The 15,905-nt window shown below is 43.5% G+C and overlaps 7 protein-coding genes across 7 annotated transcripts; 3 read left to right on the top strand and 4 right to left on the bottom strand.

Annotated features, from left to right (window-relative positions):
• Positions 1–1,453: 1,453 nt before the first annotated feature.
• Positions 1,454–2,107, bottom strand: Bfra_001267 (putative glutathione-s-transferase gst protein; the record flags this gene model as incomplete). The annotated part of the gene is made up of 1 exon (XM_037331702.1): positions 1,454–2,107. The coding sequence occupies one exon, from the start codon at positions 2,105–2,107 to the stop codon at positions 1,454–1,456; it is 654 nt and encodes a 217-aa protein (XP_037195856.1).
• Positions 2,108–3,078: 971 nt separating this feature from the next.
• Positions 3,079–4,848, top strand: Bfra_001268 (putative tpr domain protein; the record flags this gene model as incomplete). The annotated part of the gene is made up of 1 exon (XM_037331703.1): positions 3,079–4,848. The coding sequence occupies one exon, from the start codon at positions 3,079–3,081 to the stop codon at positions 4,846–4,848; it is 1,770 nt and encodes a 589-aa protein (XP_037195857.1).
• A 970-nt stretch (positions 4,849–5,818) lies between these two features.
• On the top strand, positions 5,819–7,495 carry Bfra_001269 (putative regulatory protein; the record flags this gene model as incomplete). Its single annotated transcript, XM_037331704.1, has 2 exons — positions 5,819–6,538; positions 6,590–7,495. 2 exons carry the CDS (start codon positions 5,819–5,821, stop codon positions 7,493–7,495), a joined length of 1,626 nt encoding a protein of 541 aa, XP_037195858.1.
• A 656-nt stretch (positions 7,496–8,151) lies between these two features.
• Positions 8,152–9,383, bottom strand: Bfra_001270 (putative zinc-binding alcohol dehydrogenase protein; the record flags this gene model as incomplete). The annotated part of the gene is made up of 4 exons (XM_037331705.1): positions 8,152–8,212; positions 8,269–8,342; positions 8,418–9,161; positions 9,213–9,383. 4 exons carry the CDS (start codon positions 9,381–9,383, stop codon positions 8,152–8,154), a joined length of 1,050 nt encoding a protein of 349 aa, XP_037195859.1.
• A 1,411-nt stretch (positions 9,384–10,794) lies between these two features.
• Bfra_001271 (putative duf636 domain protein) lies at positions 10,795–11,319 on the top strand (the record flags this gene model as incomplete). The annotated part of the gene is made up of 3 exons (XM_037331706.1): positions 10,795–10,843; positions 10,905–11,145; positions 11,199–11,319. The coding sequence occupies 3 exons, from the start codon at positions 10,795–10,797 to the stop codon at positions 11,317–11,319; spliced, it is 411 nt and encodes a 136-aa protein (XP_037195860.1).
• A 499-nt stretch (positions 11,320–11,818) lies between these two features.
• Bfra_001272 (putative c-3 sterol dehydrogenase c-4 decarboxylase protein) lies at positions 11,819–12,823 on the bottom strand (the record flags this gene model as incomplete). Its single annotated transcript, XM_037331707.1, has 2 exons — positions 11,819–12,145; positions 12,227–12,823. The coding sequence occupies 2 exons, from the start codon at positions 12,821–12,823 to the stop codon at positions 11,819–11,821; spliced, it is 924 nt and encodes a 307-aa protein (XP_037195861.1).
• Positions 12,824–13,341: 518 nt separating this feature from the next.
• Positions 13,342–14,973, bottom strand: Bfra_001273 (putative integral membrane protein; the record flags this gene model as incomplete). Its single annotated transcript, XM_037331708.1, has 5 exons — positions 13,342–13,726; positions 13,778–13,879; positions 13,947–14,347; positions 14,415–14,598; positions 14,810–14,973. 5 exons carry the CDS (start codon positions 14,971–14,973, stop codon positions 13,342–13,344), a joined length of 1,236 nt encoding a protein of 411 aa, XP_037195862.1.
• Positions 14,974–15,905: the final 932 nt, after the last annotated feature.

Raw genomic sequence — 15,905 nt, forward strand, 5'->3', positions numbered from 1 at the left:
CTATCTTATATAAGAGCCTTTGAAAATATAAAGACTCCAAATCATCGGAAATGTAGCTAACTTTACTACGATAATACAAAAAACCGATATATTTACAATATGCGAATTCATGTGATGGTTCTAGCGATGTAGATAGTATTAATTATTATACCTCGACTTCCCTTCCGGAAGTAAAGAGGTGAGTTTCTACAAGTGAAAAGATGCACTTGAGACTTGGAAGTCTCGACGTATGAGATGCAAGACTGACCGACGGATTTTGGATTGATTACGAAAAGAATCGGATTATGAGTTATCTTCTCTTCTTAAAAATAAATGCTTGAGTAGTCGAGAAGCAATGCTGGAATTAGTATTTCTCACATTCCACTTACGCGTTAAAATACCTGTATATATTCACGAGCCCCATCTTGAGTAAATGTTAAAGGCATAATTCAATTGCCCGATAAACTCATCCACCTAGTGTCTAGCGCATGAATTTGCTTGCGTTTTGCTAGCGCTGGGTTGAAATGACCAATACTATCCTTCACTCCGTGATACACATTCATGTCTGTTGTACTTAATTGTTGCAAAGGGCTGCGATTTCATGTAATTAACATAAGTTTCCATTCGAATCTGCGATATGGTCTTCAATATCGACAAGTAATACACATGCTAGGAAAAGAAGACGTATGGCTCTACATAATACATCGGAATGACGAACGTTAACAGGAATCCTGAAGTCTCAAGAACCGATTCAGAGGTAACTCAGGGTACACACTAATCAAGTGAATGAATGAGTGGATTCACTGTCGGTGACGGCTTCAAACCATCCGTTCGATGTAGTGGCACGCTCGATCACTAGAGTTTTATTGCTTTGAAGGCTCTTAAAATACTTCTTAGACTCTGCATCACACTGCAGATTTATAGAGGTAGTTTCACTTCGAGATTAATATTCTCTTGTTGGTCATCGAATGTTTTTTATGTTTGTTTAATTGATGAATCCGGTATCCCAGGCCCAATTCACAGTATCTTCATTTTCAATATCACTACTTTTGGAACTTCAACCTTCACTTGGTTTCCATTTGATTCAATATTGGCTCTATAAATGCATTACAGGTTTGCAGAGTGCGTCACGTACAGGTATTGAATCTTTGCATGCTAGTAGAGATTAATATTGCGGCTCGTCAAGCTTTTCTATGTCGAGATGCAATATTGAAACACCATCCTATGAAGCAACGTACAGGCACCGTTGAATACTGTTGGGTCCAATGGGTGACGGCAGAATTAACTTTATTGAAGATAGAAAAATAACAAGTACAAATGAGCAACTGATTTTCAAACGAATTCGAACAAGGTCGCTGGTGAAGCAACCGCTTGACAGAAGAGCACAGCAGCAAGAGAAATCAATTGTGCTCTACAAAGGACCTCGTATAGACAGCCTAACTGTGCATAGTATTCTATCCATATGCTACCGTGTTCATTCATTCTCGGCCTCTGCCATAGCGAGATCCTGATCAGCAAAAATCTTCTTGACTGCAGGCCTCCTCTTCATCTTCTCCAGCCATATCTCCACATGTGGGCAATCTTTATAAATATCTTCACCACCATATCGAGGTGCCCATCTTTGCCATGCTATAAAACAGAGATCGGCGTATGTACACTTGTCGCCGACCAACCAGTCTCGAGTCTTCAACACGGATTCAAGAACTCCAGTGACTCTACGGATCTCGTTTGCGTATCGGTCAATAGCACTCTGAATTTTCTCGGAGTGGAACCGGGTGAAATAAGAAGCCTGACCATAGTATGGCCCTTGGCCAGAAGCTTGGAAGTGCAGCCACTGCTTCGCGAGATATATCTCGGGGAAGGTGTTATGGCTCAACCGGTGTTTGACATCATATTCCTCAATCAAGTATTCGACGATGGCACCGGATTCCCAGAGTGTAATGTCGGTGTTAGGGTCTTGGATAGATGGCAGCCGTCCGTTTGGGTTGAGTTGAGTATACGGCTCCTTCTTGACTTCGGAGAAATCTACAAACTTTGTTGTATAAGGGATGTTCAGCTCTTCGAGGATGAGAGCCACCTTCCACGGGTTGGGACCGAAAGGATGAGAATAAAGTGTGATTGGAAGCATTTTGAATGATGTCGTCAAAATAGATGATTAATTGAAAGTTTCAATAGCGATTGGATTATCAAATGAGAGGATTGGTTTGAGGGTAGGTACTTACGAGACTGTACGAGGTAGGAGACCATATATAATAAAATCTTTATTATTCTGGATCGTAGAAATTTATAATTCAGTCTATGGATTGCGAAACAGTTTTCAAAGTCGAGTTCGAAAAGGCCTGATCTTAGTGATAGTCGAAACCCATATTAAACAAAAAATAGAGACAAAAGCTTACCGCAAAATCAAGATCAAGAGATGATTTGTTGAAAATAAGGCGGTTCTCGAAAGCACCTTTGCCGAGAAGCTCCGCGGAAGGCAAGGCGAGCCGAAAATGCGGAGCCGTGCGCCAGAAAATTACGATTTCCCGGCGGAAGCTAGTAATGACGCTCATAATCGTTGGGAGAACAACCGGCCCTGCATAATCTCTGCATAGAATATCTGCCTGCGACAGCTGTCAGAGAAATTTTGGTCGGCATGCTCCGCACCTGATAAAGCCGCGCGGGAGCAAAGAATTGCCTTAACATTTCTGCACAAGGTTAACAAGCCACGTCTCGCCACCAATTTTCAATTTATTAGAATTCTACCAACAAGGCACCCCCCATACCTCAATTGACTCTCATTATCGCTGACGCACTGGATTCTACGCAAGTGCCGTTGAAATACCGTACGGTCCGTACCTGTTGCCCACCTCCTCACAACTGTGACAAGATCTTATTATAGATTCAGCCTTTAAGAATCGATTGGTGTTAGTTTCAGAATTTAATATTGAAAGTTGAAATCGATATTGATTATATATAGAAACCTAGTTGGCCGATTTCAGTATTACTCTTGCTAGAACTGATTTACTACTATATTCAACATTGATATCCTTTCGTATTATAAAACTCTGAAAGCGATATCATTCGATTCCTTCGACTTTCAAGAACCTTCCCTCACCTATGATGTCGTCTGAATCTCGGCAAGGAGGAGCGATCTCTTCAACCACTGAATACTACAACCTCGGATCATTCAAGCTGGACATCAGCACCAAGAGTGAAGATGCGCAAGTGTGGTTCAACCGCGGCTTGACCTGGGCCTATGCATTTAACCACGAAGAATCGGCCATTTGCTTCGAGCAAGCTATATCACACGACCATTCTTGTGCAATGGCTTACTGGGGGTTAGCATATGCCCTGGGCCCAAACTACAACAAACCCTGGGAGACATTTGATGAGAGTGACCTCAAAACAACGGTGCAGCGGACTTATAAAGCCTCTAGAGATGCAAAAGAAAATGCTGCCAGTGCGACGACTCTCGAACAGGCGCTTATCGACGCAATCCAATTTCGCTATCCGTGTGACTACCTAGTCAAGGATTACTCTGCCCAAAATCGAGCCTACGCCGACGCTATGGAATCAGTCTATGAACAGCATCCGGATAGTCTTGACGTAGCCACTCTCTATGCTGACGCAATGATGAATCTGAGCCCATGGCAACTATGGGATCTTCACACTGGAAATCCAAGCCCGGGCGCTCGCACCTTGAAGATCAAGAGTGTTCTCGAGCGCGCTTTGGACCAGGATGGAGCAAATCGACACCCAGGTCTGTTGCATATGTACATCCACTGCATTGAGATGTCTCCGAACCCAGAACTTGGATTGAACGCAGCAGATCATTTATGCGACCTGATACCCGATGCTGGTCACCTCCGCCACATGCCTTCGCACCTAGATATCCTCATTGGTGATTACCGGCGCGCAATTGCCTGCAACTACAACGCCTCAATTGCCAATGAAATGTTTCTAAGCCGATCTGGTCCGAATAATTTCTATACCATTTACCGACTTCACGACTATCACTCCTTGATTTATGCGGCAATGTTTGCGGGCAAGTCTAAGATCGCGCTTGAAACTGTAGCGAAAATGGAAGCATCTTGTCCGGAGGCTTTGCTGCGTGTCCCGTCACCTCCCATGGCGGATTGGCTTGAGACTTTTATGTCGGTCCGTGTTCATGTCTTGGTTCGATTTGGAATGTGGCAAGATATTATCCAGATGGAGTTACCTACTGATCGTCAGTTGTACTGTGTCACTACAGCTATGCTTCATTACGCAAAGGGTGTGGCATACGCCGCAACCTCCAACGTGCAGGAGGCGGAGAAAGAGCGGAGTCTATTCAAATCTGCTGTTGAGCAGGTTCCGGCCACTCGTTCGGCTTATCCTAACAATTGTGCTGATATCTTGGCTGTGGGTGCTGCTATGCTGGATGGAGAAATCGAATATCGCCGCGAGAGCTATGAGGAAGCATTTGCAAGTCTTCGCAGGTCCATCGAACTCAGTGACGGACTTATCTACAGTGAGCCATGGGGTTGGATGCAGCCACCGCGCCATGCCTACGCTGCGCTAATGCTGGAGCAAGGACATGTCGAAGAAGCCGCAAAAGTGTATAGCGCGGACCTTGGACTTGACGGGATACTGCCTCGTGCTCATCAACACCCAAACAATGTCTGGGCTCTTCAGGGCTATCACGAGTGTTTGACACGCCTTGGCCGCAAGACAGAGGCGCGCCTCATTGAGCCACAGTTAAAAATAGCCCTTGCGATTGCAGATGTTCCAGTCAAGTCATCCTGTTTTTGCAGGCGTGACACGCCTAGCTTGCCTGGTGGAGCTCGGGGGGCTATAGCACAAGCCGTAGCTACCACTGAGCCGGCTCTTCAACCCGAAAGAGTCTAGATATGCTGCGAATTGATGGCCGGCAGGAGAATCTTAGCATTTGTTCCTAGAGTTGACGGCAAGGAAGCACATAAAAATACGAAATAGGCTACGCTAGACATTTACGAGGTGGTGACCAGAGCACTGACATTGTTCCCCTTCGATTCTGTAAGTAGAAAACATTTAGAATAGAACTCTGTAATAGCAGAAGGTATATAGCACTCTTTTATCTATCTTGGAGGAGTCTTCTTTATGGACATCAATTAAAAAATATTATAAAGTTTGAAGTTGAGCTTCGCAACATGACCGATGATAGGCTTACCGTGGTTTATCAGGCCCCGGCCATATCAAGACTTCGGCCACTTGAAAATACACCCAAAACAAACTTTTTTTGGATATCAAAAAAGGAAGGCAAAACTGTATACATAGACTTATATAATCATATGAAAGATCCTACGATAGGAAACTACAGTAAGCGTATACAGCTATTCGTTGGTTTCAAAGATCGTATCGAAAATAGTCATTTTGCTCTATGTATAATTATAAGAAAGAAATTTTCAAAATGAATGTAATACCCTGGAATCTAAAACATATTTTTATCATATAATGAAAAATTCAAAGCTATTAACTTTGAGAACACCTGTTGAAGTGACGAGGTAGGAAATCAATAAAAGTCATCGGGGTAGAAGGAATCGTTCTTGTACTTCGTGGGTGTAGAAGGCGTGTAGAATTATTAATGTCATGTATGGATCTGGATTATATAAGGTTATATGTTGATCCACTGTAGTAGTATCTTTCATAGGTATTTATTCAGAATAGGGCACAAGTTTCTTCAACCCCACTTTGACTAGCACCATTTAAGCTTAGAGCCGGACGGAGAAGCAAGTGTCCGGGAGATCAAAACTTATGTCGCATTTGCCAGAACTTACATCGCCATTTATCTTGAAATAGACTGACAGATAAATTATTTGTTTCTCGTCAACAAAATATCATGCTTGCAGCACGAAGTAGCACTGGTTGCTGGACGTGTAGACTTCGTAAGAAGAAATGTCAGGAAGAACGACCCAAGTGTTCAACGTGTGATTCACTTCGCATCACTTGCCACGGCTATAGTGAGAAGCCTACTTGGATGGATGGAGGATCATCAGAGAAGGCAGAATCGGAGCGAATCAAAAGAGTGATAAAAGAGAACAAAAAACGCAAAAGAGAGATAGTCAGTCTCGCTGTGGCAAAGAATGGCCCAGGATCCACACCCATTACCGACAGCTCGATGACAGATACAGAGTCTAGCGATGCATCCCGGAAGCCATCGTGCGTGAGCTGCTCACTGAACCTCGTAATTAACGACTACCATGGACGCGAAGCGAACCTCTTGATGCATTACCTAGATATCGTCTTTCCTCGCCAATTCAGATTCTACAGGCCTCTGGCCTCAGAGGGTGGCCGTGGCTGGCTTTTAAGTATCCTTTTACGCACGAGGCCACTGTATCATGCGGCGTTGAGCTTAAGCGCGTATCATCAGAGCGCTACATACACGGGTATTGGGTCTAAAGCCAGTGATAATATACTTGAAGACCTGCAAAAGCACCATTGTCTGGCACTGGTCGGTCTCAGGCAGCACATTGATCGGCTCAGTTTGGAAATTGGTTTGGGCAGGACAAAGACTAAAGTTGAGATACTTGCTTGTATGATCTGTTTGATTTCATTCGAGGTGAGCCTTATAACTTAAGGAACTGAGAACCTGCTAAGTTATGTGTGGTAGGCGTTGAAAGGAGATAGTGATGACTGGCAGACGCATTTGCAAGCTGCCAGAACTATTTTCATGGGTCTTAAGGACAATTTCCTTCTTCCTTTGACTATTTCAAATGCAGCGCGGGTGATAGAAGGTTCTCCTAACCCCGATTCCGACGCTCTTTCTTTGGACGAAGAATTAGCTCTCGAATTCTTTTCTACGGCCCTCATCTGGTTTGATGGCATATCTTCCGTAACTACAGGTGCAAATTCAGAATATTCCAATATCTACCCTTCTATTCTGCGCATGGATAATGGCAGAATCCAACTTTGTAAGTTAATGGGAAGTCAGAATTGGGTTATGATTGCTATCATGGATATTGCGCTCCTGGCCGAGTGGAAAATAACGCGGGAGGGTTTGGGCGATTTAAGCCAATCTCAGCTGGCTAGACGCGCAGCCTGTATCGAAGATCGACTTGAAAATGGCATACAAGAGAATAGAGTCCGTCAAACTGGCGATAATTATGATCAGTGCGGCATTCGTGCTCAAGAAAGCCAACATGTCACTCACATATTCGCATGTGCTGCAAAAGTTTATTTATATGTTACCCAGTCTGGTGCATACCCTAGAATTCCAGAGATCAGAGACAGCGTGTCAGCAGCCCTTAAAGCCTTCCGAGATCTTCCCGATGGTCGATGGATCTGCCACCTTGTATGGCCTTTCTGTATTGTTAGCTGTATGGCAGATGAAGAACACCAAAATAAATTTCGAGAGATTGCGGCTTTGGTAAATAAGGAACGAGATATTTTCTGCAACTTTCAGAATGCATTCTCGATCATGGAAGAGTGTTGGAGACTTCGTGAAAGTCAACCTTGCAGCCCCTGGAGCTGGGTAACAGCCATGTCCAGTCTAGGGGTAAAGACTCTTCTTGTCTGATCGGTCATTTGATCAGTCAAACCTTTGCCATAGTTCTAGCGAGAAGTGTGGACTGGGGTCTCCTGGGTGAGATTTTCAATACGATCGACCATACCCTGACTGTGCGGTATGCTTGCCTCCACATTTGTCCTCACGATCACCAACTTTTCAGACTCAGAGCTTGCCAGGATTTCGAGATGAAGCAAGTAGCTGTTGGAATTCTCGAGGGACTGGGGGCATATATATTGATGTAGAAGCGTGGATTCTGGTATCACATTATACTTGATGAGCCTTGTTTTACAACGAGAAACATATCTTGAATCACATGATACTTACTCAGCAATCATCATATTATGAATAGACCGGATAGACAGGCTATTCAAACCATTCAAGCTATCCAAGGGACATCTCCACAAAGATCAATAAATACCACTAAATTGAAGTGTAATTCAAATGCAGGAAATACTAATTACGACACTGGTAGAGCTTCGTACTCAAGATCAATCGTTTTGCATAACATACTATTAGTTACAAATCGCAATCATTCATTGTTGTTATCAAGTCCCTGCTTGATGCGCGAGCACTTCCACGTGATTGGTGAAGTATACCATAATAGATTTGAAATTCACCCGAAATTTATTCATACTAAAATCTTCATCCTAGATAAAGCTAAAAATCTATTCCATAGTGATACAGACTTTACCAACGTGCTTCTGCTCCTTCATATATGTATACGCTCTAGGATAGATTAGCCCTGGTTGCTAGCAATATTAGAAAGGGGCCTCTTATCATACTCTTTGAGATCTTCCAGCTTGAATAAGCGACGATCAATGATCGGTTTGAGGTTGGTGGCATCGATGGCAGCATTCTTCAAATCATTAGCACAGGACCTACATACAGAGCGGTTTGGAACGGATGTTAATGAGAAAACGATTGAGCTTACCATTTCCTCGAACATTGCTCTGCTTCCGACGAACAATCCTCGGACGGTGAAGACATTGCTAACAGTTTCAAGGAAGCTCGGCTCTTTCTCGTCTGCCTTGGTTAACCATCCAATAACACTGATAATGCCATCATACTTGATCGCTTTGATGGATTGCGCCATGGTTCCACCTCCGCCGATTTCGATGACATGATCGACACCCTCTCTTGAACCTGTCAATTTCTTGGCTTCCTCCCCCCAATTTGTAACCTCTCTATAGTTAATCACATGATCCGCGCCCAACTCTTTCAGCTGTTGGACTTTTGCAGGAGACGATGTCGTAGCAATAACCGTAGCACCAGCAGCCTTCGCGAATTGAATTGCAAATATTGACACTCCGCCCGTGCCTTGTGTTAACACGAATTCCCCCGGCCTGACTGGTTTGAGGCCATATAAAGCGTTCCATGCTGTTACCCCAGCGCCCGTCAAAGTGGAAGCCTGCTGATAATTCAGTGATCTTGGCATCAGCACAAGACCCTCCTCGTTGAAAACTCCATATTGACGAAGAACACCATCGAGGTCTCCGCCGAGCGCAGTACTTATGCTCTTCGAGGTAAGCGAGCCATAAGTATGTTTCTGGTTGAAATGGCTCACAACCTTCGAGCCCTTCTGGAACCGTGTTACTCTTGCACCAACTGCCACTACTTCTCCTGCACCGTCCGATCCTGGCACGACACCCTTTTTAAACCCGAATGGAAATGTTCCCTAGTCCCTGTTAGCATCTTCCCATTGAAGGGATAATAAGTGTGGGCGAACATGAGGGATTGAGATATCTCTGTAGTTGAGAGAAGCGGCATGGAACTTAACAAGAACATCATTGTCTGACAACTCTGGGATAGTCTCTTCTGGATTGTAGTGCAGGCTGTCAAATCCGTCCGCTCCTTGGACTCTCCAGACTTTCGTTGTAGTTGGCAAAACGGCAGCCATTGATTTGATTGAGGAAGAATGAATAAGTAATGTAGGGATATTCTAGGCGATGTCCCGAAAATATTCGTTATAGAACCATGATTGAAGGAGAAAGTTGGCCCTTTATACTCTACTAGATTTAATCGTCTACAATTCGCGTTGTGTAAGCATCAATCTTCTACCACCGGCACTTACGAAGAAAGCTTCCACAATTCGCTTCAAAAGGAATTCTTGACCTCTCCCGCGCGGCTTCATACTCCACATTAAGTCCCAACATCGAAAACCTCAAACGTTAATTTAACTCCTTAGGCCAAGCCTTACTATTAACTTAAGTTTCATGAAAAAGTTGATTTGTATGATATACGAAGAACTCTGTTTTTTACAAATCACAATAGTCTAAAAGTGTACTAAGAAAGCTTACATAATTTACCACGGAAGAAATCCTTGGCCTCTCCCGCGCGGCATTCCACCCACCTTGAGCTCAGACCACAGCATCGAAAAGCTTAAACATCAATCTAATTCGTTGGGCCGAACCTCACCCTTAACTTTCGCCTTTTGAAAAAGTTAGTACACATTGTACAACACACGAAGACCCCCTTTATTACAAAACACAACAGTCTAAAGATCGGTATGTAATTAAGATTATCCGCCAGCATACCCGCAAAGTTAAACAGTGCAAAATCAAGAGCCTAATCATGTGCTTTTCTTTCGGTAGAGAGCTCTAAATCGGTATTCTATGGAATTTACCTAGCAGAACGACTGCACATATCCTCGTATATCAGGAGATCCTCGCCAACATTGACTTATTCGTCTACACATACAAATCTGGGGATGTACTTGTGTGGCTGGTGATCTCAAATGATCTTAATAAAGTAGCTATTAACAGGGATCGCTTCAAAATCAACGTGGCGTGCATAGAGGCTCAAGTTGATCATGTAGTGTCATATACGAGCGAAGTATGGAGGTAGGTACGTCATAACAATCATCCATACTATTACACTAATCATTACCTACTAGTGATAAGGAGCTTCAGGCTTGTGTTTAATGTCGTTGTTTGCCACTTAGAAGGCCTAGAGATTTCAGTTCTAAGCGGTCGTCTCCCATTACCTCCCGCGCACCGAGAATTGAAAATCGCTGCAAGTTTTGCTATAAATGAGCCGCGCGGGTGTACTGTGGATACTCCAATCATGATCTGAGCAAACAAGAATGGTCTCTAAGGTTTTACCTTCCTTCGATGTTCCGGGCTAAGTATCATGCACATTTGTAACTCTCTGACAAATATGATCTAGAACGCAGTCACTAAAAGTATAAAACGGCAACATTTCCTCATTCTTTGGCACTCAATTACTAACACATTAAATAACAATCAGCTTCAGAAACAATAATCTCTTATTCACTTCATTCCAAGTCTATAAACTCCTTATCTTTCAAAATGCCTAAAGGATCTTGTTTGTGCGGCCAAATTCAATATGAATACACAGGTTCGTTTTTCCAGGTCATCATCTGCTTTTTCATTCGAAGTACATCAATAACATCTACTAGGCAAACCAACGGTGACTGCTCTTTGCCATTGTCATGCATGTCAAAAATGGTGTGGCGCTACCTCCTCTTCCAATTTGCTTGTAAATCGAACTCAATTCAAACTCCTGCAAGGAACTCCAAAGACATTTGAGATGCCCGGAGATTCAGGAAAGATCAACAAGCGATCATTCTGCGGGAACTGCGGAAGCAGTCTTTTTGGTGAACTCGAGCTCATGCCTCAGTTTGTTGGTATCAAAGCTGGGTAGGTCCCGTTGCTATTTGAGAGTGGAATTCTGGAACTAACAGGTTTGATAGGAGCCTCGATGAAGGTGCTGCTGATTATGGCAACGTCATGACTGAGTTCTACACAGAAAACCGACTCAGTTTCTGTAAAGCTATTGAGGGCGCGAAACAAGAACCCAAGTTCGGGAACTAAGTGGACGGTGTTATATATTGGAAGGAATATGGAAAATTCATGGTTCGATCTTTAAGGATGCCATCTTCATGGAAGGTCTTTGTAGAAGATTTAGGTTGATGCTGGTATTATGTAGATATCAGATACAACTGACAGCAATTATTCCTGCTTTCGCAGTCTCGTAAGACTGGACTCAGATTTATTCTTTCGCCAGTTCACTGTCTGTAAACGGTGTAAAAAATTGCATTGCTTCTGTCCTCATTTTAAAACATCTCTGTTTCGAGAAGGACTATAGTGCCCTGTCGCGGTGGGTTCTTGCAGGAAAAGTGTCAAATATGCAGTCATACTATGGGAAAGAAAAGAGGAATGGCATGCAACGGGCGAATAGAGATGCGAGACTTTGTTTCTTGAGCTGCGTCTCTCATGTCTCCCAAGACCCCGAGCCCGCCACTTTTCACATTAAATCTTTCCTCAAACCTGCCAACTCCGGACGTTCCCTCACAGCCTACTCCATCCCCTCCTAAATATTCTCTTCTATATCATCCACCGGCCTGCAACCCAATCTCTCCCTCGCCTTCTCAATCGAAAACGTCCTATCTTCCGTAATATACCTCATCGTATGACTTCTCAATTTCTCCGGCATCACCGTCCCAAAAGTACACGTCCAGTAAATCCACTCCGTTACAACCGCAAGTCCAATCATGAACCATGCGGGAAAGACCCGGATATCTTCACGATCTACTGTAGTACCAGCTGCGACCCAGACACTTTTTGCGAAATCCCCAAAATGGACGGGATTACCGTCTGTGATGAAAAATGCTTCACCTGAGATTTTCGGACTTCTTTTCTCGTTTGTTGAAGTATCAGCTTAGAGTTCGTTGAGAAGAGCTTTCCCGGCTAGTATATGAGCTCTTGCAGAGTTACTAACAGAAACAAAATCCATCAGAGCTGTATTATCACCGATTGGAGAATGATGATATTTTTCTTGAAGAACTCCAAGAGTTCCAGGAATCATCTGCACATCGTATTTACCATATATCGGAGCGATACGAAGACAGCATGTCTTTAAACCTTTCGGATTATTGGCTTCCAAAACAGCGATATCTGCAATCGCCTTGGTAACTGTGTAGTAATTGAAATCTGCCTTTGAGTTGAGAGCAGTTAAAGGTTGTGTTTCATCATTGAAATGATAAGGTGGCTTTGATACAGTGGTCGAGGAAGTATAAATCAAAGCCTTAGTGTATAAACTTCTCGCAGCGCAGTCAAGGAGGTTTTGAGTTCCACGAACGATGACTTTGTGAAAGAGACTCGCATTTGCGGTATTTCCGAATGAAACGGGCGATGCGACAAGGAAAATTAAAGTTGTTTTGATGAGGTCGAATAACAACTTTATGTCTTCTAGTGAGGTTAAACTCCCGGCATGGTATGAAACGCCAGGCAGGAGATTGATGGTGAGATTGCGCGAAAAGACGTGTACGGATTTGAAGGATGGTTGTTGTAGAACTGCTTGAACAATGTGATACATCCACAACCACCGGTGATAAGTACAACTTCGTTGTCCATGTTGAATTTACCGGACTGAGTGAAACGAAGACTTTGAGCAAGTATCACACAAGCCTCGCTAATGTATCGCCGCTGAGGAGTAATGTTTTCCAAAAATTATCTACGACAGTGGATTACGAAACAAGATCTCATTTTATAATTCTGTTCTTAGATGGCTCGTTCATATTTTTGGAACCAAGGGTTCATGCAGAGTAAACTAGCAACGCAATTTTATTGACCGCTCCGCCCGGGTAGATATTCACCATCGTCTGTGCCGCAAATATAAGATGATACCAACAAAATTGCAGTAACCCTGACAATTCGAGATCCACATTACCCTGGGCAACCATGTTACCGGTAAATTGCCATCAAAAGGCCCTATTCGACAAAATCAATCATTGGGATATCGAATTCGAAGCATTCCTTCCCCAGGAATCACCAATGCGTACCCGGAGTCAGGCAAATCGAAAAACATCGATTTCACATGACTGATAATCAAGTTTACCAGACATCCTGCCGCAGACAACTCCCATCATGCGCCACATCTACCCAACAATGCCTTTTCTCCGACCCAAAATACACGTTTGCATTTCCCAGCCTCGCAAGCTCAACCCCCAATTTCGCAAGTCTTTCTTCCTCCCAAGAGCCCTTCAACGAATTATTCGTTTCCCCATGCAATTCACCGGATCCTTTCCTATACCCAGAATTACCTCTTTCAGAAGCAACCTCACCGAGGAAAAGCAAATCTCTATCATTCTTCCAAAAACTCCCCGATGCGAACGAGAGTTTCGATTTCAAAGCCAAGAAATGTGGAATACATTGACGGAGAAGATTCCAAGTTGCAGGCATACAGGAAACAATTACTCCGATGAACATTTCTGCCAATCTGCATGTGGTTAGTAAACAAATTTTGAGTGTGAGGAATGAGAATACTTACGAACAAATAATAACGTTCTGAAGAGCATACGTCGTATCTTTCGTATTGCTCTGTTTGTTGATGAATCGATAATAAACGCTCAGGGCAGAAGCTATGCACGCACTATCCCATGTATCACTCATCAGAAAAGTTCATAGCCCCAAAAATTAAATCAGATCAAAACAATCACAAAAAAAGCACCCACAAAATGCCCGTCAAAAATACAATCCCCACAATCACCTTCTTCCTCCACGCCAAACAAAGCTCCCCCACCGCCTTCAACGGCAGCCCCAACAAAAACAAATCAATCCCCAAGCCCACCGCCGACCAAGGCGACGCATAGATTTGCGCATACTGTTGTTCCATTGTGAAAAGATGCGTTTGCCATGTTTCGCCTGCATGGGGGGAACTCCAGACAATCATCAAGATCCCGATTGTGGAGTAGAAAAGGACAGTGATGCAGATTCCAATATAGACGCATATACGCAGCCATTTGAAGGGACGAAAGAGATCGAGATAGAGGAGGAAGAGGGTGAGTTTTGTGAGGAGGAGAGTAGGGGATACGAGGGCGTTGCTGAGGAAGGAGACGGCCTGTGAGGTGGAGGTTGGGTAATTAGTTAGGGCGAGATGAGAGGAGAGAAGGGAAGGGGAGTATTACGATTATAAAGTCGTTGCTTGTTACATCCCCGATCGTTACGTCCCATTGATGTTTTCCTACTGGTCCTCTGGTAACACCTAATCTCATGGTGTTAAAAAGAATCGAAGGTTGTGTTTTGATTTCCATGACAGTGACCAAGGAACTCACCAATAATCGAAGCAATATAATAAGCCACCGCGAACAACTTCCAAAACAAAACAAATCAACTCAAGCCACTCAAACAAACATACAACAAATCACTACATATCCCAATTACTCACCGTAGCAAACAAACAGCTTACTATCTCAACTCCCATTAGCAAATCTCCCAAACTAACCAGTCCAATCTAATCCATAAAAATAAATCCAACTTACAATCTCCCCAAACATAACTCTTCCCCTTGCATCTAACATACACCCTCGCGAAAAAGCAGACCATCATGAAGAAAAAAAGTACAGAAGAAACGATTATGAGTATATACCCTTTACTTTCCGGATGTGCCAGATTAGCTGTTATTCCCGGGGGAGGTGCTTGGGCTGGAAGATCTTGGAGATAGGATAGGATTGAGGAGGTGGACATGATGGGATGGATATTTTTTTTTGAGGAGAGAGAAGGGATGGGTGTGTTTTGTAATAAAGAGTTCACGAGTGAAAGTAACAGAACACAAGGTAAGCGAGAGAAGGGAGGATGAAAAAGCGCGAAAATCAAGAAGGTTCTCGAGTATCATATAAATACTCACGACTGCGAAACGCAGGACCTAAAAGTGATCATGATACCATAAAACAACCGCTCAAAAATAGATGAAGACGTACCTTCCTCACACACCCCCCAACTTGGGGGTTAGAACCAACTACTTAGATCTGAAGTGGGGGCCAAGCGAAGCGGGGGCGGGGGCGAAGCGAGAATTGCCAGCATTGTATGGGGGCGAAAAATCTCGCCATCTCCATCTTCAATGATTCACCTCAACTCACGCCCAAAAGACCATCTACACATTTTCTCCATCTATAAACAACCCACCTCCCCTGCATCCCCGCTCATCCTTTTTTCCCTCTCCCATAAACATACAAAAATAATCACAAACACAACCCTCCTACTTTTCCCCCACCAATCCAATCCATCCCTCTACCTCCTCTCTAGTATCTACATAGGAAGAAGAAAAAAGAAGCCTGATGCAACCCTACATCTCATTACCAGAAATTCTCCAGCAAACAAATTCCAACCAACCACAAATAAAACGAGTAAAATAAAACGAATAAAATAAAAACGAATCTAACAAAGTAAAAACAATTTTTACATTCTGATAATATCAATTCTTATCAAAGTGAATATTCTGCCACCTTCGGATTCAAGGGAAGGGGAATCAGATTGTTGAAACGGGTTAATGAGGGGTCAAATTCTGTCATTTTGAGTTCCTATGGATACCTAGCTTCTAATCGTACCCACATTCCCGGATCTCATCTCCCCCCCCCCTTCTCTCTCTCTCTCTCTCTCTCGCTTACAACCACGTTCAC

The sequence above is a fragment of the Botrytis fragariae genome (assembly GCF_013461495.1).
Source record: "Botrytis fragariae strain BVB16 chromosome Unknown tig00000006, whole genome shotgun sequence".
In the NCBI taxonomy this organism is placed as follows: Eukaryota; Fungi; Ascomycota; class Leotiomycetes; order Helotiales; family Sclerotiniaceae; genus Botrytis; species Botrytis fragariae.